At 51.7% G+C, this 25,785-nt stretch overlaps 5 protein-coding genes across 5 annotated transcripts; 3 read left to right on the plus strand and 2 right to left on the minus strand.

Annotated features, from left to right (window-relative positions):
• The first annotated feature begins 6,557 nt into the window (after positions 1–6,557).
• On the plus strand, positions 6,558–10,578 carry COCSUDRAFT_25518 (hypothetical protein). Its single transcript, XM_005644309.1, has 8 exons — positions 6,558–7,016; positions 7,363–7,507; positions 7,742–7,843; positions 8,111–8,212; positions 8,519–8,715; positions 8,934–9,068; positions 9,349–9,483; positions 9,833–10,578. The coding sequence occupies exons 1-8, from the start codon at positions 6,934–6,936 to the stop codon at positions 9,975–9,977; spliced, it is 1,044 nt and encodes a 347-aa protein (XP_005644366.1). The 5' UTR covers positions 6,558–6,933; the 3' UTR covers positions 9,978–10,578.
• Positions 10,579–10,869: 291 nt separating this feature from the next.
• COCSUDRAFT_44249 (hypothetical protein) lies at positions 10,870–12,601 on the minus strand (the record flags this gene model as incomplete). The annotated part of the gene is made up of 4 exons (XM_005644310.1): positions 10,870–11,075; positions 11,728–11,804; positions 12,103–12,281; positions 12,512–12,601. The coding sequence occupies 4 exons, from the start codon at positions 12,599–12,601 to the stop codon at positions 10,870–10,872; spliced, it is 552 nt and encodes a 183-aa protein (XP_005644367.1).
• Positions 12,602–13,632: 1,031 nt separating this feature from the next.
• COCSUDRAFT_44250 (hypothetical protein) lies at positions 13,633–17,047 on the plus strand (the record flags this gene model as incomplete). Its single annotated transcript, XM_005644311.1, has 6 exons — positions 13,633–13,794; positions 14,065–14,462; positions 14,763–14,988; positions 15,344–15,592; positions 16,382–16,531; positions 16,907–17,047. 6 exons carry the CDS (start codon positions 13,633–13,635, stop codon positions 17,045–17,047), a joined length of 1,326 nt encoding a protein of 441 aa, XP_005644368.1.
• Positions 17,048–18,170: 1,123 nt separating this feature from the next.
• COCSUDRAFT_48697 (hypothetical protein) lies at positions 18,171–21,417 on the minus strand. The gene is made up of 8 exons (XM_005644312.1): positions 21,365–21,417; positions 21,109–21,189; positions 20,933–21,022; positions 20,525–20,784; positions 19,942–20,220; positions 19,499–19,609; positions 19,125–19,226; positions 18,171–18,892 (listed from the first exon to the last, which is right to left on the minus strand). Exons 1-8 carry the CDS (start codon positions 21,381–21,383, stop codon positions 18,461–18,463), a joined length of 1,374 nt encoding a protein of 457 aa, XP_005644369.1. The 5' UTR covers positions 21,384–21,417; the 3' UTR covers positions 18,171–18,460.
• A 1,299-nt stretch (positions 21,418–22,716) lies between these two features.
• COCSUDRAFT_44252 (hypothetical protein) lies at positions 22,717–25,264 on the plus strand (the record flags this gene model as incomplete). The annotated part of the gene is made up of 5 exons (XM_005644313.1): positions 22,717–22,985; positions 23,367–23,536; positions 24,043–24,303; positions 24,827–24,951; positions 25,229–25,264. 5 exons carry the CDS (start codon positions 22,717–22,719, stop codon positions 25,262–25,264), a joined length of 861 nt encoding a protein of 286 aa, XP_005644370.1.
• Positions 25,265–25,785: the final 521 nt, after the last annotated feature.

The following is a 25,785-nucleotide window of genomic DNA, read 5'->3' on the forward strand; positions in this document are numbered from 1 at the left end:
CCAGAGGTGGTGGCAAGCAATTGCGTCGGTCATCGCTGACAGGTCTGGCGGCGCGCCCGTGCTGTTCCGGAATGTACCGGCGTCGAAACTCGTGTCGAAGAGGCCAGTTCTTGCAGCAGCAGTCGCATGCCATTCCGCTGCCACATGTGAGAGCAGTGCCACCTGCCCCAAACATCATGTCTTTAATTCTGACCAACTTTGACTTCATCCATTTCTGTGCACAAAATATGAGCACAGGCGTCTGGCACACTCAGTAAATTGCAGCGCTGAGATTTCAAACACTTAAGTATCCACTGAGCCATCTCAACTAGGACTCTTTCTGAGGGAGACCTACAACGACAAAATTGCGGCCACAGCTGTGCGCCGATACCTGAAGAGAGCGGGCAGCAGCTGCGACCCAGTGCCAGGACACAAGCGCCACACGAAGCCGGTCCAGACGCAGGGGCTCTGCGCAGCCATGGCACAAGGCATGGAGCAGCTCTTGCTGACTGGTTGACGGGCTGCCTGCTGTAGCTATCAGTGCAGCTGCAGCCCTGAAGCACCTGCACTCAATTCATGCAGTCGAATAAGTCTCTTGAGAGACTATTAACCCTTGGAAACCTTCCATTGATCCTCCAGCTGTTTCTGCATGGAGTAAATTCAAGCATGCCTGCATGCACATGCTGTTCACGTGTGAACTTGAACAGACACTGACGCAGAAGTCCTAGCGTTGAGATTGTGCACGGTATATCGTGTCAATAAATAATGCCACTTGCCGGTTTGAGAAGGCAGGCTCGTCAAGAGATGGTCCTGCAGCGTCCAGGTCATGGGCTAATTGCCGCTGCAGCAGCTGATGGTCAGCTTTGTGTCCTGACCCCAGGCTCCCATTTGCACCCATAGCTCCCGCTATCAACCCCGCAATGTGTGCTTTTCTGGTGACTGTGAGCGTGCCTGTGACATAACGAAATACTTCTATTAGAAGTGCAAACCTAAACAGACCAGAAAATTGGGGAATAGTAAATTTGGACCACAATAGCGCAATGACATTCTAAGGCACAACCCCATCTCAAATCACCATTGGAAACCAGTGAAGACCCATGAGTAAGGGTGAGGACGCTCACTGGAATGGCTCTGCAGCAGCGAAACCATGGGGAATGCGGCGCGGCCTGAGGCCAATGTAGCCGCCAGATCAGCTGACAAACCGGGTGCATAGCCTGCCGGACTCTCCTGTCCCACAATGTAGAGTTCCTGCAGTAGAGCTTCTGTGTGGCTCGGAGCATGCACTGCTCCTTCAAAAATCACCTGCAGATTGCAGAGTATGGAGTAATGCGCTTGCAAAGAGCAGCTTTGCGTGCAGAAGTAATTGCCTACACAAGCATTTGACCACTCTCAGAATATGCATGCAGCATTTCTTCTGCACAATATAGAGCCCAAATGCAATGCTTATTTCTATTACCTGCTTCAATCTGTCGGTGAGTGCTGCCCTCGGATTAGCATGCAGGCTGTCATCTGAACTTTCCAGATTGCCAAGTGAGAAGTATATGGACCCCAGCAGCCTTTTCGACCACTTCATCCCAGAGAAGATCTGGAGTTGGCGCCCCAATAGCCGCCCTGTGCACCAGGTAGTCATTCAGTGTTCTGCAGTTAGGTCAGCTGATATTCTTGACAGGAACATTCAAGGGAATCTGTGGCTTAGCATTGACCAGGATGAAAAAGACTGGGTGTGCGTGTGCACACCAGAAATGGATTGGGTTCGATCTGTGCCAGACACCATTGAGTCGACAAGGCTGGTAGCCAAAGACTCTGCCGCATGCTTTCTCCCTTCAGGAGTGTCGCCCTGCGGAAACAAACAAAATCCTTGCATTGTCATATGTTGATACAATTGCAATGTTGGGGATGCAATGTGGGGTGAAGTGAGGTTTCTAATCCTTTTTGGAAATTGGACATTGGCTAGCAGTACACGTCAGCAAACACATATTGACCTCAAATTTTGTTTGCCACACTGAGGTGGTGGTGTCTCACCTGTATTGATGTCTGGCTCTGCAACCTTCTGGTGTAGGAATGGAAAGTTGCATCCAGAATGCTCTCAAGGAGCCTAGCTTGCCAGCCTGCAGGATCCACGCCCTGCATTGCAGCATTCCACACTATAGTCACAAAATCTGCTGAATGCCAGAATGTGAGATTTTGCCGAGAAGTCCCAGACCATCCGAAATACAGGAGCGCTGCCAGCATTGATGCATTTTGAAGTGGAGATGCCCTGATCTATTGTCAGGCATGAGTGCATTATAATGAAGATATGGGCATATCCATGTGTTCCATTTACTAGAAGGAGGCTGCCCTTACCTTCAGCCCATTCAGGAGTGCGTCCATTGGCTGTGGGTCATCTCGCCCAGGCAGAGGGCCGTAGGTGACACGCGCGATGTTGGCCGCAGCTGTAGCAAGCATCTGCGCGGCAGCTGTCGAGTTGCCAGCTGGCACTGCTGTGCCATTGCCGCGGCCCAACAGCTGAAGCAGGGCTGATGCCAGGCTTGGAGCGCTCCCCTTGCTCCCAAGCTTATTTAGGCGCACTTCCAGCTCTGCATCAGCACCCCATTAGTCAGCCGCATGACAGCAATTGAACTCAGCCAGACAAGGCTGTTTTGTCCGGCACATCGTCCGATTCATGTCTTGCGAAATCATCAATAAGGTAACATGGCAGTGTCGGGTAATGCACAGTGGCACAGAAGGACTGGAGTCATTGGTAACCAGGTTTTTAAATTCTCCGCTGTATTGCTGAGCCCGGCAAGGTAAACGTAGAGCAGCAATGTCTTACAAGAGAGAAAGCCGAGCTTAGCACCTGCAGACATGTTGGCTGTGACGAGGTCATCGCCGCCGCTGAGCACAGCTTCAGGCGTTCCCTCCGCAGCTAGCCTCCCTGCAGCTTCTCGCCAGCTGGACGGCCACTTCTGGGTGCTGGCTGCCCCTGACGGTGCCGCAAAGCCATGCACCGCAATGTATAGCCACACCAGGAGCAGAGCCTGTAGAAGACCAATAGCACAGGCCATGACACTTGCTGCAGCATCCAACTTCCCGCGATCTCAGCTTTAGCACTAGGTTGAGGTAAAGTCGTTGCAATAAAGAATTATGAACCAGTTGGCTGCATGAAGGCCTGGTGGTTCAGGTATATATGCACCTTTTGGTCCTCAATGTCACCACCATCCACGCTGTTGACCGATGCGCAAGCCACTGAGAGGGGGTGCAGCAAGGATCCAAGGTCACGCAGTGCACCCTGATCGGCGCCTGGCCCCAACACGAATGCCTTGTCAAGAAAGAGCGCCACCAGCCGTGAGCAGCAGTCCTGCCTGTGCAGCAAAACAAGCCATTTTTCAGTGTCCATTTCAAGGTGACACATAGCGTGGGACCATGCAACCCTCTCTTTTCTAGCAATGCTGTCTTCTCTTCCACAGGACCAAGCACGTAAGCAGCAAGGAAACAAACAATAAATTGGTATTCAAGAGATCTTTAGCGCACTTGATCTCATTGCTGGCAAGGGCAGCGCCGGAGGCGAGGACAGCCAAGGAGTTTGCCAGTGCACCAACGTGCGAATCCGCAGGGGATGCTTCAGTCCCACTGTTCGCTGCACCCTGACCCTGCCACATCAGCGCCGATGGCAGAGGCTCCGCAGGTCTCCTGAAGAGCCTGATGAGAAGCTCAGCTGAGCGCTCATAGTCCCACCTGCCCAACACCCTATTCATAATTCTGCATCGCAGCATCCCAATCACATGCCCGGAGAGTAAAGGAGAGACTATGCCACCTCTTGAGATTACAATGTACATGTACTGGGCAATGATCAGCAGATTCGATTTTACAGAGGCATTTGACAAGTGCGATGAGAGCGTTCGCAGCAATATAACTCACATGTTGCCTGCTTGCGCGCATGCAGAACCAAAGTGCCCGAGCACCAAGGCTGCCGTCGCCTTCACCGGGGGAGTTGCATCACGCAGCTCCCTCACCATGAGCATGGGGAACAGAAGCTGCGCTACCTCCTCATCATTGGCCCCCAGTGCCATCAACTCATCCAGTAGCAACAGTGCTGCCTGCGACAGATACACAGAAGAAATTTCAGCAGCCTCGTGTCTGTGGAAACATAACTTGTGACTCCAACATGTGCCCAGCATTCTTCCTCTGTTCTCTTACAGCAGCATTCTACACAGTCAGTACATTGTTGCTGATATGATGATGAAACAAACTGCCTTGGCCAGGTTGTAGGAGATCTATGGGAAGATCTTGCCTGCTGCTCTTGGGCAGCTGAGTCAGCCTCCACAGCAGGCTCGACAGTGAAGGCGTTGTTTAGGAGCGCCGCAAGCGAGGACTCCACAACGACCCGCTGCCCAGCTTCCCATGCGGCCACCAGGAATGTGGCAAAGCCGCCCACCGCAATCCTCAGCGCCGCCAGACCCATCTCCTGCTCGCTTTGGGGCTGATTCCCAGATGTGGGTCTCCAGCGTTCCATTCCCAGCCACGGTTGCCTGTCATATAGAAAAATACTATCTCATGCTCGGAATGCACGGGAACGGTGAGAAGACAAGGCTGCAACTGCAGCTTTTTCGGATCATTTGTAAGCATCCTCTACCCAGGTTGGCAGTTCTGGTCTCTTACGGCACAAATTTGCTGTACGTGGTATACTGTACTTTGTCATAAGCACAACCTGATGTATATCTAAAACAGAGAAATGCAAAGGTAGAGTCACACCTGGCCAAGGGAACCTTTGCAAGTCGGACAAGTTGAGCCCGTGAGAGCGCGGCAACCTTCTGCATGCTGGCCGGACGCCCAGCTTGCACCGCAGCTTGCTGCAAGCCGCGCATTGACCCCAGCACAGGCAGCAGGCGCTGCAGGAGAGCCAGTCGTGCAGGCTGACCTGGCGGCACAATGTCAGTTCAGCTACATCATGGTTATTCTTGTCAAAATGACCTAGGGACCTCCCCAAAAATGTGCTTCACTTGTCCAAAATTCGGCTGTGTTGCCCCACGGTGACTTCTGTGCACCCTGTGTCATCAGCAGGGGCGTCCGTGGCGTTCGTAGGGGTGCAAGTTACCTTCTCGAAGAGCAAGGATGTATGACAAGAGGGAATCTCCGACAGCGTGCAAATCCTCAAGGGTGTCCGAGAGGATCCCATCCTTACTCCCCCTGCGCGGCAGCACTTACTTTAAAGAAAGTTCAATGGCAAATTTCTTAAACAGAATACGCATGAGTAAGGGGTTGCTGCATGTTTATGAAGTGGCAAAATAGGAGATGAGAAGAAATCAACACCATTTTGAGGCTAGCAGAAGGGCTGTCTGGGCACTGAGCTCGGCAGTGGCTGTAAGAAGTGCATGGGAGGGGAATGCTGCAACCGTATTGTTGGTGCTGGGCCGATTGAATGCTGACAGGCTGCTTAGAATGTCCTGCAATTCCCTGCGAAGGTAATAGCAAGCTTAAATCTTGCCAGGACTGCCTTGTGCCGTGCACACTCAGACCAGATATTTTCCAGAACGTTACCTTTGTGAAGCTTCATAGACCTCACTGAGGGAACTCAGATCAATACGCGCGCCTGCTGCTGACTGTAGAGCGCGCACTGCCACTTGAACCTCAAAAGGTTGGAGACCATCTTCCCTCTTCCGTAGACCTGCATAAGAGGTACAACAAGAGTTGGTACATGTGGTTTGGCAAAGCACGCGCATCCTGTATCCCTCATCTCCAGGGAAGCACCAACTCTTTCCAACCCCTAGTTACCTGAGGCAATGGCATCCAGGATAGCACAGGCATTGCTGGGCAAAAGAGGCAGCGGCACGTCTGGGTTAGACAGGGCCTCCTGCAAAGCCTTTGGTGGTGGCGAGTCCTTTAGGCTCCTGCTCGATTAAAAAGTGATTGAAGATTAGCTCGTGCTCCTAGCAACGATTATCATTCATCTTGGAGGCATATTTGCATCAAATCGGTGTCGTATGGAAGGTGCTACAAGAGATCTTATGGTCTCAGACTATAAGATGTGCATAAACCGAACATAAACGAATCTACCAGATTACGTGCTTCGCACCAAACAACTGAATCTATTGTACTGAAATATTCTTTTGTTCCATACCTGACGACCACTGTGGATATTAGCTGACCTATCCTGTCTTTCTGGTCTTTGGACGTGCTGCCTGTGCGCAGAAGCGAGTGCAAACTGGCGAGCAGGGCTTGTAGCACACCAGCGTCGATCTGCTGATCTTTCTGCATGCTTCCCACAAGCGCATCTAAGTGATGCGACATTTTGTACAACGCGTTCAATGCTCCCTTTCAGGCCATGTCATCTGAAGAGCGAAGTCATGACGTCAGGTTTACCCGTTCGTCGTCACCCCGCTTTTCACAGAAACTTCAAATCAATTTAGATCGGAGTGGATCCACCGAAAACTGTGATTAGGCATGGACAATATGATCAGAAGATGCGCATGCAACGGATCCACTGGGGGAGGGCAAACGCTGGCCGCGGCCGCGCAACTTCCGAATCCCCCGCTTTACTAATTTCAGAACCATGTCTGCCTCGAACAGCCTTTTCATTAACATTTCGACGAGATTGTGACGATCCTCTCTCGTGCTGCATCTGTGAATCTGCCGGTGTGCAGCTAGGCGCCGGTTGCTCCGTTGTCAATCATCACGGGCGTTTCCTTGACAGGAAGTGGATCTTCTCGCTTTCGCCCTTCGCATTTATACATTGCTGCCAAGCAGGCATGATCCATCTGTTGTGATATCTTGGGAAGCGATTTCGCGTTCAGTCTCACTGTGAAGAATATTGAGTCTGCCAAAGTTTTGTCAGTCAGACAGAATACCCAAAACATGTGTCTTTGCTAGACCTCGGCAAGGCACTCCATCGACTTTTATCCAAGAGCGGTCATAGTTGGTACTATAGCACGTACCAGATCTGCTGGAGGCACCGTCCCTGCGAGACTTTGGGGGTAGATGCTTTCAGACAGGAAGCGACACGTGGCTTGGAAGACGTTACTGGTCCTGTCCCTCTGCTGCAGTGTTGCGCACGCTGATGGGTAAGGGCATTGTTTTAGTAGTTGAAATTAGTGTGGAAGGTGTATGGTGGTCATCGCACTATTTGTCACAAGGCCCAGTAACCAACACAGATTGTTTCTTAGTACAGCTTCACCTGCTTGCATGTTGCAATGCATAGCGTCGCCTATTATCGTGCATGTTTTATAATTGCTGGGTGTCCTTGCTGGAGTGGACTGGAGCCTTTCAGACCTGCAGTGCTTTGCAGAACTTGCTCCGCAGCATTGGACCTGCGCCACAGTGTGAAACCTTATTGATTCATGTATGCCACTTATTGACCATTTGCGAGAAAGGGGCGTTGCTAACAACCTCTCACTGCGATCTTTGCAGGTCAGAGAGGTATATCGAGGACACTGACCGTTTCCCCGGCTGGAAGGGGGAGCTGCCAGTGCCAATAATGGACTTCAAGGAAAGCAACGATTCGGATCCGTCAGCCCCACCCTTGCTGACGATTGGACTCGGCGCGGACGGAAAGGTGCACTTTCATGATACCCACCTGTCTTGAGCAGTACACCCCATTTGGGAGTTCCGTGGCTGACAAATGGGACCGCAGCTGTGCCCTTCAGGATATATTGCAGATTGGGAAAGAGGCCAGTGTTGCATCATGTATAGAGGGAGCATGGTCCAGGCTATAAATTATCTCCCTGCTTTTTCCCGCTGATAGCCCAAAGGAGGTGATATACTATGGACAAATGTTGCTGTTCCGCAGGAGGAATGGCGGGGAGAGGTGATAGAGGTATCGTGGTCACCGAGGGCGTTTCTGCTGAAAGGCTTCCTGAAGGAAGCTGAGTGCGAGCATCTGATCAGTAAGGTGTGCAACACTGTGTGGAGTGATAAACAGATTGGTCTGCTAAAGTCAGCTCGTATACAATGTGGAGCTGCACTGCATGTGTTGGGCTAATTTACAGCACGATTGTGAGGCCACGCATATGGGGGCTTCCCCAAACAAGAATGCCATTTTGTCCTCTCCATCTCTGTTTGGAAGACAAGCTGGAAACAATTTTCCAGATAGACCAAAAGTTTTGGCGGACAATTGGCTGGGAGGAGCGGAAATTTATTTGTCATCTGGTCTGCGCAGGCAAAGCCAAGCATGGTCAAGTCAACAGTGGTGGACAATGATACAGGGAAGAGCATTGACTCGACTGTTCGCACCTCTACTGGTACCTTCTTCGGACGAGAAGTACGTGACCTGTCCACACATGCAACCAGAGCTGTTTGTGCTCACTACACAGTCGAATATTAAATGTTACAATTGATTAGTCATCCATGCAGTGAGTGAGGTCCCTCCAAGCATCCCAAATACTTAGGCACCTGCCAATTGTTCCAGATTTGCCAGGACTGCCTTTGCTTTCTGCACCTCAGAAATTCTTCCCCTGGCCAGTAGCCAATGAGTTCTGTGTGAGCGAGCAGTCTCAGGGTGGGCAGGCCTGCAACAGTATACGAGTGTGTTGAGTGGCGCCTGAGGGGTTGGCGCATGCTCTTTCAGGAGGATGAGGTGATTCAGGGGATTGAGCGGCGCATCAGCATGATCACGCACCTGCCGGAGGTGAATGGGGAGGGGCTGCAGATTCTGCACTACGAGGACGGCCAGAAGTACGAGGCGCACCACGACTTCTTCCACGACAAGTTCAACTCACGCCCAGAGAACGGCGGCCAGCGCATCGCCACCGTCCTCATGTACCTGTACGCCTTCATTTTATCTCCGCTATGTTATTTTGAACTACCAATTCAGAATGATATGAGAAACTGGGGGAGGCTTCCTTTGTAAGCGCTGTATTAGAGTCCTTGCCTGGCTGGATGCGTGCGCTGGAGAGGTGCAGGCAGCGTGTCGTTGAGATTTTCTAGCGCCATGCAGTTCAGAAAATAGCAAGGAGCCTGAAATGTGGGTCTGATTGTTCCAGGACAACGGCGGAGGAGGGCGGAGAGACGGTGTTCCCAATGGCGGCGAACAAGGTGACGGGGCCGCAGTGGTCTGAGTGCGCGCGGGGCGGCGCTGCCGTCAAATCGCGCCGTGGCGATGCGCTGCTCTTCTACAGGTGCGCTGCTGGTTTGCCCGGCGGCTATGTCTCCTCTGCACAGATTGTGCCTTACCTTTAGAACGCCATTCTCATGCGTGAAGCGACATGTCCATGGAATGCCTATAGGCTCATTTCCCTGAACTCTGCCCAGAGGCTGAGCTTCTTTGAGTCTTTCGGTCACATGCCATTTGTTTTGAGTTGGTGTGAGGAAATGGAGAGGAGCAAATTTAAAGATCTAAGCTCAGGCTTCCATGAATTAATTGAAGTATTCCTCATAAGTCGCTTTCTGTATATGCAGCCTTCTGCCAAACGGTGAGACGGACCCGACCAGCCTGCACGGCAGCTGTCCGACCACCAAGGGCGAAAAGTGGAGCGCCACCAAGTGGATCCACGTCGGCCCCTTTGGAGGCTCTTCAGAGCAGCAACGCGCCAAGTGGTGCGGACCCTTGCACACTGCCCCTCTTGCTCTTTTGCCAGCAGTTCCCAGGTCCCTAAACTTCTAGCAAAGCAACTCTTGCTTAGGTGCAAACTTGTAACAAACCTCAACTTCTAGCAAAGCAACTCTTGCTTGGGTGCAAACTTGTAACAAACCTCAACTTCTAGCAAAGCAACTCTTGCTTGGGTGCAAACTTGTAATGATAAAAGCTGTTGGACAGGACAGCAGCACGCTTGCGTGGCAATTTGATGTGGTTGTTCTTGGGAGCTGTGCTTGTCAGAGGGTGGGAGATTTTGTTCAGTATGCAGTGCAGGCAAGGGTGTTGACAACTTCTATATGTCTGCAGGGGTGAGTGCATCGACGCAGACGAGCGGTGTTCGGGATGGGCGGCGGATGGCGAGTGCAAGAAGAACCCCGGCTACATGATGAGCTCGTGCCGCCTGTCCTGCCACACCTGCACGCCAGCTTCCAAGACAACCTCCACAGCCTAGACCGGCAGTGGCGCCAGCAATTCCACAGTGTGGCAATCTGGTGTTGCGCTGTGTTCTCTTTCAGTTTATCAGTAAAAAAGATCCGCTTGGGTGTTGGGTGCATGCTTGCAAGGCTCTGTACTTGTGGAGGCAGGTGGTCTCTGCACAGTAAATTACATTGAAGGGCTCTGTCTGAGGAAAGAATAGCAAACATGGAAATATTGATCATGACTTCTCTTTGTGTGCTTACTCCCCTTATTGTGCTTGCTATTGCCCTCTGCAAGAGGCTAATTAAACGCCAGTGTTGCAATGCTTAATAAGGTCAGGTGCTGAGGTAATTTGAGGCATCTGTGTGCATTTCTTGCATAATTAGAAGTTTTGAGATAGGTGCAATGGTGGCTGCATATCAAGCTTATTTTAGTAGTTTGTGTTTATCTGTGTGGAATCTTTGAAGACTTGCTATGTTTTCGGCATGTGTGTGCATTGCGTGTGCCGTCCTAGGTGGGGTGAGCTCGTGAATTCGTGCCTGGAATTCCAGACCCCCAATCATCGACAGAAGTGGGGCAATTGCATATCATTGAGCATATCAACTCGCAGCGGATAGCTGGAAGAATCTGTTGGTAACGAAAGGCCAAACTTCAGAGCTCTGCCTTGATTTCAGCATACCACTATCTCTAATTTAGGGGCGATTACACATGCATGTGCATGCATCACTTGATCAAACTGAGCTAGATGCACCAGGCCCAATGTCACCTAGCACAACCACAAAGGGGGCAAACAGGCCCTTCTCGGGGTTGCATGGTGGGGCATTTAGATGTGATGCTGCATACTTGCTATTTTCTTATTATTACACGCTTTTCCTGCCAAGAGGCAAGGTGCGTCCAGCAAACGAGAGTACAAGAGAGACGCACTCTCAAAAGCCCAAGTCCACAGCGGGCGTGTCCTCCGGGCCATCAAAGTCATTGTCGGACATCGCGTTAATTGGGTCCTGCGGCTCATCTGCGTCTCCCATGGACGGCTGCACAATGTCAGGACCATCATCCTTGCCCCCGCTGCCCACAAGACTCGCCACACTCGCTGCCGTCTTCTCCCGCGCCCGCTTCTGCTCCCTTTCCCACGCTGCGCCATGTGATATTGATCACTCATTACTTGTCTTGATTAGGTATTTCTATTGACTGGCTGCATGCACAGATGCCGGTGACATGTCACGCAGGTGCAGGGATCCTCCGGCGTTCCCTCCGGTGCGGCATCTACTGCCGCACTTCGCTCCACTTTAAGTGTTGCTCTTTAAGCGCTACAAGCATACATCCCACGTAATCACACGCCACACAGTGGCATATAGTAGGGTCTGGTCTTCCTCCAAAATATAAAGCTGGAAACCTTTTCAATCTTAGCCCCAAATTGCACCAGTTGCGCATGTAAATTTCCAGCTTGTTGTTGCCGGCAGAAGGCGGAAACATCTGAGTTTGCGCATGCCCTATCCATAATAAGCCAGCTTTGCGCGAGTGCAGCTGGGATTGAACTGTGCACAAACAGCTAGGTCCAGAAGGGACTGAATCTACAGAGCTTGCGATAGTACGATGCTTGAGCTGTTCAACTCAATGCAGGTGTATAGGGGGGTGGTAAACACTCATGGGAGGAGACCCATCCCGAAATGTGCAGCTCTATGCCAAAAAGAAACTTCAGCTCGCCATCCACTCCCCCTAGCATGATCTTCCACCTCACTGGGACATTCCCACCAAGAGTGTGGAAGATGTATTGCTTGACTCACCTTCCAACTCTGCGTTCCCAACGATCTCCTCGATGTCTGGCATGTCCTCGTACCTGTCCAGGTATAAACCATCCTTCCTGCAAATTTTCAGGAACAAAAGCTAAGTCTAACTGGCAACGTAGCACAGCCGGTCAGCACAGGATGCCCTCGGCTACACCAGCAGCAGTCTTCCAATGAGTGCCTGCAGCAATTTGAAAACACAGCAGAGCCAACACCAGGAGCAACCTGCACTCGATGGCGCTCTCCCTGTGAGTGTCTGCAGCAATTTGAAACAATGCTGAACTTGTCCTCTTATGCCAATAAGGCACCCGTGTCTTGTAGATGTTCAGTCAGACAAGCTTTTGACCCCAGTGCAGGAGTCAGGCAACCACCCACCGTATTCGCAATGTGAGAGTGGTCACATCTGTGTCCGCATTGATGCTCTCATTTCGTATGACCTGGCCGCGACTTAGCTCCTTGGTTTGCCGATCCAGCACAAAGACATTCTCCAGGTTCAAGGAGAAGTCTGCTCTCTCATCAGGATCCCTCAGTTCTACCAGATACACCCGCTCCACCTGCCAGCCACAGAAAGACTTGCTCATTCAAATTCTTTTATTAGGGAACGTCAAGACGCGGACTGCAGTAGCAATGAATACAGCCGGATCAACAATCTGCAGGCAGGCTGGCAAGGGCCTTTCACACTCGCCTGAGCTCTGTCAGGGGAGGCTCGAAAGAAAGCAAGGAAGGTCTGCATGCAATGCTTTGACTCACGGCGTTGCAGGGTTAGGAAGGCTCTATAGCTCACCCGCTGCCAGGGACTTTTGCCGTATACACTGTCACCAGAGTACTTCACAACCCAGGGCACATCCACATAGCGCACGGGTGATTCGGGCATGTTATCGCTGACTGTGGGCCGTGCGTATATGTCCAGCTCCAAGTCATGTACAAAGGCATCACGCAGGTCCAGCCTGCCTGCTGGATCAGTGAGAATCAGAAACTCGCAGCCCTCCTGCCAAGACAGGCAAAGATGCAGTGTTGAGATCTGCTATTTACGTTGGGTCCTTGGAAAGTGGATTGCAAGGTTGCAAGTATACAAGCCACATTGACTGAGGTCCTCGATAACGCCATGAAATGCCTCACCAATTGGAGCACACGATATGTCTTCCCTTGCAGCTCGATCTCTGTAGTCCCTATAGAGGACAACAGATTCAGATCAAGCCCATGTCCGCTCAGTGTCACACCGCAGAATACTTTTATACTGTCTGTATATAAACTATGTGATACACACCGCTGGTTGACGGACGCTCAGCCTCCACATCGGGTGGGGCTGCTGCTCGCAGAAGGTATCGCCTGCAGCGTCTGCCGCTGGCCAATTGTCTGCATTCTACTCTTTGTTTGGCGTGCAAAAACGTTCTTGCAATTGTTTGACTCATGTTGGGGTGGTGCACGATCCTAATTGGCAGAATAATATTACCAACTTGCTGGAATGAGCAGCTGCAGCCAGCCTTCTCCATTTTGCCAGGATACTTGGCCGCAATATCGACCTGGTAAGTTATGTGCAAAGCGAATGCCACTCTTTTTCGAGAAGGAGAAAGAATTTGCTATCAACGAATGAACAGAGATCATGGCGCAGCTGCGGTGGTTCCGGAACCGCGTGCAATTGCAAGGAACGCCTGCGAACGCGTTAATTGCGGAAACTCCTTTCTGTCGCGAGGTAAGTTCGGGGTTGTTTGAAGTCGGACTGTCCGTGTAATGTATGCAGTACTAGATTAAACGGATGCTCTAATATCCACCAGGCTGCACGATCAGCAGCACGAGAAACAGCAATCCGCCTGTTCTTCATATGATGGTCGTTAGCCCTGAAGGGCGTGGCATAAAAGGCTGGGATGATGCACTTGACATGTGAGACTCTTTATCGATCCCCATATGACTGCCCGGCGGCACAGAAGAGGCTGGGCCTGGGTCTCTGCCGTGGCCACCCTGCTCTGCATCTTGCAGACCACAGTGGTACTTGCAGAGGAGCATGTTCGAACGGGCCAACGATCTCATCGACTGCACCCAGAAGATTTAGATACCGTTTCCAAAGTGGTGCGTTCCTATAGAAGGACCCAAACCTTGTCAGGGAGACCCCAGTCTGCTGGTCAGATCACAAAAGTCTTCAAGCAAATATGCATTGCCACAATCAACAGCTTTGATTTCCTGGCTTCCGCATTCCGCATTGCTTCATTATACATTACGACAGCTGGCCTCCGCAACACTCTCCAGTGCGCAAAAGGAGAGATCCCTACTTGTTGCTTCTCATTGAGCGGGGCAACGCACGACCCACCCAGACAAGCAATCGTGAGCATGTCCATTTAGGCCTCCGCTGAGGACGGCAGCGCTGCAGCGACAGACGATGCGACGCACCAGCTGACGGCGGGGGCCATGCATCCAAAGAAGGTTCTGCGGCCGGCCATTGCAGCAGCGCACCACACAGCCCACCCACACGAGCACCACCACATTACTCACCGCGGCGGCGGCTACGGAATGACCGGGGACCGGCCGGCCTGCCGCGCCAGGGACATGTTCTCACAGTCTGGGTCGCTGCCGGGGGAGTGGGTGCCACACGCAGACACGGCATGGGCGGGTGACTACGAGCATGGAGAGTGCCCTCACTTTGCAAAAGATTTTGACTGCACCACGGGGGCCGGGGAGTTGTATCACCGCAACAAGGAACTGGCAAAGACCGAGTTCAACAAGGTCTTCCAGCCGTACAAGTGCGCCCTCGCTGCGCACCCTGCAGATGCTTGATCAGTTGCAATGCTCGATGAGTGCTGCAGACAAAGAAGCCATCATGCAGATTGTTATCTTGTCGGTAAGACTTCCAGCTGCATGGGGAGTTGTTTGGATTACTGTGAGGTGCTCCTGTCTTCTTCAAGGGTTTGGCCCCTTAGCATCTGCGCGCTCACCCTCCTGCGCATTATTTTGACGATGATGGTGCAGCCATGGCTTTTATTGTTGCCAGATCCTCTCAAATGGGGCAGTGTGATGAGGGCTGTGGTGTCTCGCTGCCGCAGGTGTGAGCTGCAGCCCTTCAGCGACAGGGGCTTTGACAAGTGCCTTGCGGGCCGGCGGCTCATCATGATCGGCGACTCGACCATGAATGGGATCTTCAGTTCGCTGGCGTGCCTGCTGCGGAATCGAATTGAGAGCGGCCGGCACATGCCGTGGGAGGTCTCTAACATCACCAAGATCCACGACAACATTGAGTACATGTCCAGGGGAGGGGAGGCCATAAAGCAGGTGGGTGGTATCTTTGCTTTTATATTGCTGACAAGGATTGAAAAGCATGTGCGCTCTCTTGTGTGTTGTGTCCATCGAACCTGTCACATGCATATCGAGCTTGGAGAGCTGCGCAAATACATGGGGCTTCAAAGGGCTCATGCATGCTGCTTCGCTGGAAGGAAAGGAAGGGTCTTACAGGAAACGAGCAAGTACTCCAGCGCGCGCTGATCTGTGTGTTGTGTGCATCGAGCCTGCCAAGTACGTATTGAATTTCACATAGTTGCAAAACAGGTCTTCAATGGCTAACGCATGCTTTCAAGGTGCCAGAACTCCATGGCTGTCAAGCGTCCTTACAATATGCGCTGATGTGCAGGTGACGGGGGAGATGTTTCTAGAGGGGGGAGGCGAGTTCAAGCTCTACGGCTTTGGACGCTTCAACCTGACGCTGTGGGACAAAGTGATAGACGAGCTGCAGCCCATCACAAAGCGGGACACCATCCTAGTCAACTTCGGTGCCTGGTACCACCGCTTCTTCTTTGACAAGGGCCCCAAGGAGTACCAGGCCTGGCAGCATGACATCTATGAGCTGCTGCATGAGCGTCTTAAAAACTACCCTGCGCAGGTGCGTGCATGACTTTTGCACAAAATAGCTTTTCTGCGATGTTGTATGTCTAAAACTTGTGCTGTGCTGCGACCTGCGTAACTTGGCATCAGGGGGTTCCCACCATGCATAACCTTTGAGGGCATTATGTCAGTCCTTGCAGGGCCGCAGAGGCCTGAGACCTGATGTATTGCGGCAAGCAGCAAGGCTCTGACTGCATCGGTTTCCTTGTTCTTCAGACACCCTGCGTCTGATCTACCGAACTGCCGTAGCTTGTCTTGGGATTGATAGGGATGCAAGACTGGCTCTCGATTGCACATGTGATACAAGGCACCTCTTGTGACTTCCTTTGGTCAAAAGATCACTGCAAAAGGAGGCTGATGGTGTAAAGTATTGTTATCGGCTGCTGCAGCACCTGAGGCAGCTTTCATCTGCGCAGGTCATCTGGAAGGGCTATACCACCTTCCATTATGATGGCGAGACGGGTGCTTTCACAGGGGTATGCTCTTCTCATCACTGTATATGCATGCATGCGGGTGCACAACTGTTTGCATGCATGTTGACGCAAATGCCCAAGCCTGATGGCAATTGGGAAATTCTTGGGTGCTTGTTGCAGTATTTCTAATTTTTTATGACAACAAGGGATTCTGCTGCGAAATCACATGAGATGTTTGTGCACATGCAAGTGCCTTTGATTCAGGAGAAAGGGAGCTAGCGTCTGCGCATCGTCAGCCAAGAAGGCTCAGACCAGCAGGCTGAGGGTCTCGTTGTCAAGTGTGGACGTGAAAAGATGGCTTTTTGTGCATGCAGGTTCAACAGGAGCTGCCAGACAGAATCCCGCCGCTGGATGCATGCAAACCCACCAAAATAGGAGAGTACTGGTTTGACCAGCATATGCACAACATGCTGAAGAGTTGCGGACAGCCTTGCGCCCACATTGGTATTCTTCCCCTATTTGAGGTGATCCCTGCGGCTGCAGCCCTGCTTCCTGCATATCTTCAACAATGTTCAGTATGTCACTGAATTGAATGTCAGAATGTGATTACGAGAACTGCCTCAAACCTTGCTTCCAGCCCTTTGTATTGCAGCAGCCTTCATTCCCAGGTGTTTATTTATTGACAAAGATTGCGGCACAAAGTGGGTAAATATGAGAGTGCAGCCTGGTTTGTAGGTTACAGTTTGGTGAGCTTGCAGCCCTCTCACGGGCATAAAGTCCAAGGTTGTCATGTGCCGTACTCCTTAGATGTCCACTTGCTGTGGGAGAGCCATGTTGTGTTTGCAAACCTCCTTATCTATCTTTCATAGCGCCTTTAAGATTTGAGTGTGGTTGATCAGGCCTCGCTGGGCGCCCACAATCTTCACCACGGCATATACGGCCGCGGGCGAGAGGAGGGGGAGATAGATTGCACCCACTACTGCCAGCATGCGCGAGATGTTTGGAGCACCATCCTGTACAACTACATGTGCGGAGGGTGACTGGACCACCAGTGGCTTATACCCAGCCTCCATGGAGCGCTAGAGCCTTTGACTCTAGGCACGCTTCTGCAGTTTCATCGGCCCACTGGTTGACAGGACCCAGTATTGTGGCCAAGGCATTCAAAAGATGAGCATCGGCATACTTATCAAAATAGGAGACCCGCCAATTGAGATTGTGGGTGCAATCGCGCAACAGCATCCAATCTGGAAGGGTGACTCTTTCACAGAATTTGAGAACGGCACATAGACGCACACATTCGTGCTAGCAGCATTGCCACAGCAGATAACACTACCCTTTAGGGGTGTTTCCTTGATGTGATGGCCTTACATGGCGAGGTGTTGGTCCATGGGGCCAGTTTTAGGCAGCCTTTCTGGCTGCCTTGAGTTGTTTGCTGGTAGCCACTGCTTTGGTTCATTGGCTAGGGCCAAGGCGCCACGTGCATGGGCCAGAGTATTGGTCAAATTGATACAGACCCAGAGCTTGGGTCAGAGAACTGACCAAAGCTCATTGCAGTGATTCAACTGCATTTTCAAGAACAGTGAGAGCCTCATATCCGATCTGACGGAGAAGTACCAGAGGCCATGTATGCTGACTGTCACCAGTTGGAAATAAGACAAGCGCCTTTATAACATCAACACCCTTATCTTTCAATTGCTGCATGGCAATTGCCATTAAGTAGCAGTGACCCTGTTGATTTCAGGGGAACTAGGTCGGCCAATGCAATTGCAAGCCATTTTGGCCGAGGTCTGCATTGAGGCAGAATGCAATTGCAGCTCCTTGAGTTTCAAGACAGTAGTATGGAGGGAGCAAATTGCTACGGTTTTTTTTTTCACAGGGCAGATTACACTGGAGGGAAAATTTGTTTGAGGTCTGCATGCTTTGTTTTATTTTCTGCATGCATGTGCATGCTTTCTAAGAGCCATTTCGGATCCACTGCATGCTAGAAGCAGCGTGCATGTTGAGGTCCGAGTTGCACAGATGCGCTCTTGAGCAGCATGGGTCACGATTTTGAAAGTCTGAGGTGTGCAGTGATTGACTGTTGCGCAGTGGCCCATCCAAATAGTGTTCTTGTTTATGCAGTAAATTACTGTGTGTAAGTGGCCATTGTGCATTCTCCCATCTAGGCAGTCAGCAACCTTGCACACATCTTTCTTGCATGACAAGAAGCTGGCTGCAGTGGAACAGCGGGTAATGTCCCTCTAAGCACCCTTTTTCATACAAGGCATATGATTCAAGAAGGTAACAGGCACATCTGCAATCAATGTCACATGATGAGCATGTCGCCACATATCCTTGCAAGTGAAAAATTCGAGTGGATTCTTCCAATTTGAACATAAGAGATGTCTCCTGTCGAACATCAAGCGCAGTTTTGATCACCTGCTCCTCAACTTTCTCTATGGGTCTTCTTTGCCTCATGCCGGCAATTTTTCTGTCAAGCTGCTATTGCGTACAGCTTCGATTTCATGCAGGGGGCAGACAGGAACGCCCCCAAACCGGTTGTCCGGCTTCACTATGTCCTCCACAGAGCACAGGGACTTGCTCAGATCCGTCTCCCAGTCAGAGGTGTTTACTCGGATCGAGCAGCGCAGGTGTTTAATAAATACCACCTCGGGTGGCAGCAGCTTCGGATCCCCCTGTATAAACCCCTCCCTAATTCGCCCCACATGGTGCACGCTCATTATATCCACCGCCAGAGGCCGCACCACGCTCTTGGGATGGCAGTTTCTCCAGTTGCACCCCGTAAAATTTGGCGTGCGCGGATCCGTAGTCCACACATCATACCCCTGGAAGGCCTGATAATCCACCTCCCCGTGCGCCAAACCCCCTGACCCAATCTTCCCCACCTGCGCATGATACATGTTTGTTACAGCAGATAGGTCCACCAGCAGCCAGCTTCCTGTAGATGAGGCTTTGTCCCAATATATTGCACGTGTTTTAGGCAAGTTACATCAATCAAAGAGGTGTCCTCTCAACTGCAACGGCAGTTGGTGAAGGAAACCCATAGGCGCTACTCCCGGTTTCACAGACGTGTCAGGAGCTCTAGAGCACCACAAATGCAGGGAGTCTTAGGCCTACCTTGACCATGTGGCAGTGTATCTTATACAGGCCTCCCCAGTACACCACCGAGGCCACGTCTGGCGCTCCAAACTGCTTTTCAAAAAATTGCTTTAATTTCACCTGGCCAGACAGCACCAACGTCATTGCCATCTCTCGTGCTTCTTGCAGCACAAATCTTTGTCATATATCTAGGGGCCAATCGCACTGTCCCCGCACAGGGACATTGCGCAGGGTGCATGCTTGCGGTGGGATGGCCAGGCAGCAGTGGTCCCCTCAGTAAGCTGACCATATCTTTGTCTTTTCAGTGGTTTGTAAGGGTCCTTTGGAATATTGCCATACACACACACACACTATGGGTGCATGCATACAACGTTCGTTGTCTTCAGCTTTACCTGACGTGGTTTGTCCATGCCAACAATGTGCACGAACTCGTCCCGGTCATGAAACATGACAAACTCAAATATGTTGCGCGTCCGGAATACGCAGTCGTTGAAGATTAGCCACTGCACCACAGACGCGCAGCTCATCATGTATTCTGACGAATGCTCAAGACACAGTGACATTAGAGCCCCAGTAAAACTATTGCACTTGTGAAATTCGCTGCTGAGATGTAAGGCGTGGTCGCAAACATGATGTCGCAGCTGATGGCTGCGGCCAGAATCACTCAAGTCCCTTCCATGATGCGCAGAAAAGATGCCCACAGTTGGCAGTGGTGGGCATGCTCTTTATGTATTTCTTTCAGCCTCCTTTCAACCACAGACTAGCAAATATTCCAAAAAGACCAGAGTTAAGAGCAGATGAATGACAAGCACTGACACTGCAGCTCGCAGCGCACCTGGCCGTAGTAGTGCTGGGACCATCTGGAGGGGTGGAAGGCTCTCCATGTGATCAGGTGGTGGCTTTGGAATTGCACCGAGCGGCGGCTGCCGGGCATGTGCATGTAGTCGTCGCGGTGCAGTATGAACTCTGCGACTGTCGCGTACATGTGAATTCCATCCACGCCCAGATCCGCATAGTACTGCAGCCAGTCCAGGAATGTGGGGGTCTCTGAGAAAATGGGCCCCACGCACATTCCCACCCCCTTGGCCTGCCCTTTTGGCAGCCGCTCCACCTCCTGCAGGCATGTGGGCAGAGCGTGTCAAGATTCATTTCAAAGAAAGTTTTATCTTGTTTAGTCGGACTCGTCTGCTGGCAGGATGTCACGTGTGACTCTACTTTTCCTCTGTATTTGCGCTCCTCCTTCCAGAGGCACGGGGCGTCCGCAGACAAAGTGCAGAAAAAGACAAGCTATGCGCATGAATGCAATCAAACTTTGGCTTTTTAGTGCCTGCCGCAACGATTGTGCCATTCCTTTTGAGATTCATGGTACCAGCCCTGGCCAGCTGAAAGTTGTGTGGGTAATTTGTTTGTGGGCGTACCTCCACAGGCCATGTGACCATGGCCTCCCCGTCGGCATCCTCGATGGCGACTTCCTCCAGATCGCTGCCCGGCCCGGGCAGGTTGCAGAAGATGAAGCACTCCCGCAGCTGCGGCTTGTCGCTCAGCACTGCAAAGGGCACCTCGGCCCGGGCTTTCACCCGTATCGTCTCCCTGTTTTCGCCCCTCACGCTGAATTGACAGGCGGCGACCGAATAGCACACTGTGTCCGGGTGCACCTCGGCATAAATGCGCGCTTCACCTGTGCAGGAGCATGATGACTGCTTCCACACCCTGCCTTTTTATCTTGTGCAGCCGATGGCTCTCTCTTCAGCAAGGCCCTCTTGGGTTCTGATAGCAAGGCAAGTTCTTTGCTGCAAGAAAGTGCAGGCCAGGTGGTGCTGATATACCTGACTTGGGGTCATGGAGGGCTGAAAAGACACTGAATGTGCCATTTGGAAGCTCCTTTTCCAGCAGGCTGCGTCCGGCCAATTGCAACCCTGCGCCAGAGACACATTCTTGGAAATCGGATATTCGGACAGCTGTCATCTTCAGCTAAAAGCCCGGATCGCAGAACACATCTTACCTGAATCTTCAAGAGTTTCCTCGTACCCTTTTGTGACGTGATACAGGCAGAGAGCCGCTACGAGGAACAACAGTGATGTCCCTGCAAGAACCCACAGCCTGCTAGTGAGATCGGAATTTCTGTAATGCAGGCCAAACCCAACATTATCATAAATTTAATGCATCTTATGAATCCTGATCGCAACGGAATAGCAAAACATCTCGTCGCTGGGGTAAGTACTAGAAAGTTTCAAGATCAATAGAGTAAAATTGCTTGCCTTTGCAGCTACGCCCCATTTAAGTACAGCACCCTGGCCTTGCCCAGGAAACGATCATCATCGAAGGAAGCAACAGCAAGGGCGATCGGTACTTCTCTTGGGCGTTGATGTCGGAAATTCATGTCGGAGTTTGCACGGGAGACGTCCTGATTTGGCTGTTGGAGGTGGAGCTGCGAGGCATCTGTTGATCCCCTCCCAATGGCTGGAACACATCCTTGCTTCCATCCTACTTCCAATTGAGTTCCTATCAATCTGTGAGTGAAAATACTTCCCATTGTACCTCTTCCCTGTGCGCTTCTTCTGCAAGCAGCTTGTGGACTTCTCGACAGCCTGGTTCGTCGAAAAGTATGAACATGGGGCCCTCGAGTCCATTGACACACTGCAGCAGCAGAGTTAGGAGTGCAAAGCCTTTCGGGAAGGCCGCCTGTACGAACAAGGGACTTGCAAACCACAGCATCGATTGCCAGAGGCTCAGGAAGGTCTGGGCCCATCCCATACATCTCTCCTGATGTGTACCATCATGATCTGGGCTGCTAATGCCTCAATTTTTTTTTCCCAGAGTTTATCAGATTTATCCCATTGTATTCACGACTTTGAACGGAGAAGGCAACTCCCATCATCTGATCTAGGGCTCGTCCTACTCACCTGCTTCCACACTAGTTCTTCTACCAGATCACGCCAGCTTTGGACAAAGCGGAATACCCCATGGCCTTTGAGCATATTTTTGCTTATATTGTTGGATGCAAAGCGGGGTGTTCCCACATCTCTGGGTACGCATGGTGCCTGACAGCCCTACTAAGAAGATGTCTTCTGATGGACAGAGAGCTGCGCCTGCCAGACAGCACAGTAGGCAACGAGGCAGCAGCAGGGGGACAGGCGTATGCGTCGCAGCAGTGGAGAGCGAGAAAGAGGAACGAAGGGCAGTGTCCACTTCACAAGACCAAAAAGAGAAGGAGCGGGGCCTCCATCAAGCCCTTTCCTTCGGCAGAGCGTGCGTCGCCAAGCTTGACCCTCATGCCTTCACTTATGCAAGCTCCCAAGCGCTCTATGATCACATGCGCCCGCATGCATGGTCTCTGAACGGCGCCACGAGTGTCGACAAAGACACCCCAGCTGGACTTCGTATGCAAGGCCCATTCCTGGACCACACATGTTTTCCTCTGGTCATTAGCCCGCCCAATCTGGAGGAGCACCTGAGAATTTGTTGCCATCATTTTCACGGCCTGCCCAATCGAATTGCAAGGGCTGTGGAGCTCGAAACAACAGCAGATTACATACTAAGCGAAAGCTGACGACCCGGAATTCTTGAAGCAAGCATACGTGCGGACCACTCTAGTTAGTGACCAGATGACATGGTGGAGTGTATATTTGTGTTAACCCCAGGAATATGTTGTCCAAACAGGAATGATGAAGTGGAGCAGGTATCCACGTCAGGGAATGGGGCATCCCCGGGAGTCGATGACGCGGACGCTGACGTGGCAAAGTGGACAGCCTACCTAGCGCCGGCAGCGGTGGTGATCGGGCTCGGGCTGCTTGTGGGCGGAGGCTTTGTGTTCAAGGGACAACTGAAGGAGTTCATCGACTACTTTGTGGAGGTGGTGGACACATGGGGGCCGCTCAGGTGCACATAACTCCAAGGAAAACTCCAACTGTGGGAAACTGTCACTGCCTGTGCCGGGATCCTTTCTCATCGGCTTGAAATGAGGAATGACTGTCCTATGTTCATCATTTCATGACAGCTCGTGCCGGCCTGTCATGCATCATGAATGAAGAGTGGATCTGTTGCATCATGGCCAGTCTCCCCCACGGATAAAATATATCACTGTGCTGTGTTCAGACTTCACTCCCACTTACCGTGCACTCAGTCCTTAACATTCAATTGCCATCAAGCCCAGGCCCACAATAGTCAACACTTCACAGCAGTGAGATCCGTGGCTTGGGCCCAGTTCTCAAAACAAGTCCGCATCTTGCGCAGCTCGTGACGTCACTCTCTTTTGCGCAGGTATCCTGCCTATGGGCTGGTCTATGCAGCGCTGGAGGTGTTGGCGCTCCCGGCAGTGCCGCTGACAATGACGGCCGGGCTGCTGTTTGGCGTGGGCCCCGGCGTGTGCGTTGTCTCTGTTGCATCTACTGCAGCCGCCACTGTCTCCTTCCTCATCGCCAGATATGCAGGTGTGTGACAAGTTGTCGCTTACACCCGTGCCACCACACCCTCTGCAGGTCTTGCTGAGTGACCTTTTGAAGGTGATAGCATTCTGCGGCAAGCTGAACTGCAGTAAACGGCTATGGGGTGTTGCAGCATTTTTTCGTTTCCCCCAACTGATGAAGTTTCCAAAAAATACGCAAGCAGTAATAGGATGCTGGCATGGAACAGAAGGAGTGACACATTTGGGATTCACAAAATTCTGCAGTGGGCATCTTTTTCAGGGCAGCTGCAGGAGGGTAAAAGAAAACTGGCAGAAACTTCATGCTGCCAACTTGCAGATGACTGGGAATAAAGTACGCCGCCGTTATTGCAGCGCTCAATTGGGTGACTCTGCTTGACAAAATTGAAGATCATTGCCGCCTGCCAGCAGGTCACTAAGCAAAGTGATATTGTCGTCGCAATGCGCAAACTCAGCATGACTGAACATCAGGTCATTCCCTGCCACTAAGCACGACTGATGTCACAATCGCAGCGCGAGAGCGGGTGTTGGAGCTGGCGCAGAAGAACGCGCGGTTCAAGGCGATAGACCGAGCGATCGGCCGCAACGGGCTCAAGGTGGTCACCCTGCTGCGGCTGTCGCCGCTGCTGCCGCTGGCGCTCAGCAACTACCTCTACGGCCTCACCAGTGTCGACCTGCCATCCTACGTGGCTGGCTCCTGGGCCGGCATGCTCCCCGGCACCATCGCCTACGTGGCTGCAGGCACGCACCTGTCCTCCTCGTGGATGTTGACGGGTTTTCTCCTCTCGTTGTCCTTTCTCTGTTCTTTGTCTGTTTTGTTTGCTGCTGAAGGAAGCCAGGGCAGGCCTCTTGTGATGTGTACCTGTCCTGGCCAGTCATTGGCATGGCTTTTGTGTGGGACGCCATCGAGAGTTTGGGACAGAGGTGGATTGCAAAGAGGTGCAAGACCTTGTATATGAGTGGGTTTGCGCAGTAGGGTTTTCCACCTGGGCTTGAAATGAAGGTTGTATGCCTCCTCTGGCACAACCGTGTACGCACCAGCGGCTCAAGCAAGCTTGCTTGGATGAACCTTTGTCTCGGTAATGGTCCAATATGTTCTGGTGTCCAAGGCAGGCGCTGCAGAGTTTCAAAATGACTGCAATTCAAAGGCTGGTTGTCACTCTGCACCAGCACCACTCTCGGCAATTCCGCGTAAGCAATAGCAGAAAGCAGCACAGTTAAAGGGCGCTATTGTTGCTGCGCCACGCAAATAGCCGGCAGAAGCTGCAATCTGATGGGTGCTCTTGTGGCTGCGCAGGCAGCTACGGGCGGGCGCTGTTGGACGGCAGTGGGGAGGGCCTCGCGGTGGAGCCGTGGCAGGTGGCGGCTGCGCTCGGCTTCACCGCCATTGCGCTCCTTTACCTAGGCCGCGTCGCCAAGGACGTGCGTTCCCTCCCTCTGCATGCTAGATCCAGCCTGTTTAGGAAATGTGTTTATGATGCTCAATCACAAGACAGCCCTTCCTGCATCTCTGGCACTTGCTTTGCCTGCATGTCTGGATTCCCCTTCTGTTTTTACATGCGTTTTTAGGGCAGCACATTGTAGGCCTCTCATATCTGTGGCCTCTGAACAAATGCTCCTGGAGTGATTGATGACAGGACAGCACGAATGACAGGTGCAAAGGTGGTTTTGTTTGAGTCGTTCTGATCTTGTGGTGCAGGCACTTGATGAGGCGGATCTGGAAGAGGAGGCATGAGTCCTGGCAGGAAATTAGTACTGATGACTCATGATGGTGATTATTGTGAAACCACACGGTTGCTACATTATAGTTGGCGAACGGTGGGGACATCCTCTTCGAGTTCAGAGCGTGCCATATTGGGCAAGGTCAGCAGCTCTGCAGATCTCATCAGAGCTTTTGGCATACATAAATCATGTGACAACTAGTATTATTCCTGCAAGCGCACCTGATGGCAGCTCACTTCACTAGCATACGAATACGTGTATTCTACCGTTATAAACAGATGTATGCTCCCAAGTGAGGTCTTCCAAATTTTAAATCAGGGGAGCCTTAAGAAGTTACTGTCTTGTGTGCCTGCCCATCATCTCAGGCTGGGTGCTCTCATCCTGAGCTGTGAAATATATTCACATTGATATTGATGTTGTGATCGACAGAGCGATTAAAGGTACAAGACAATCATGCCAGAAAAGCCAAGGGTCGGCGCGCAAAGCATACTATCGACACATGTGACATCACACCCAAAAATTGGACATTGCCAC

The sequence above is a fragment of the Coccomyxa subellipsoidea genome (assembly GCF_000258705.1).
Source record: "Coccomyxa subellipsoidea C-169, whole genome shotgun sequence".
NCBI classification, from domain to species: Eukaryota; Viridiplantae; Chlorophyta; class Trebouxiophyceae; family Coccomyxaceae; genus Coccomyxa; species Coccomyxa subellipsoidea.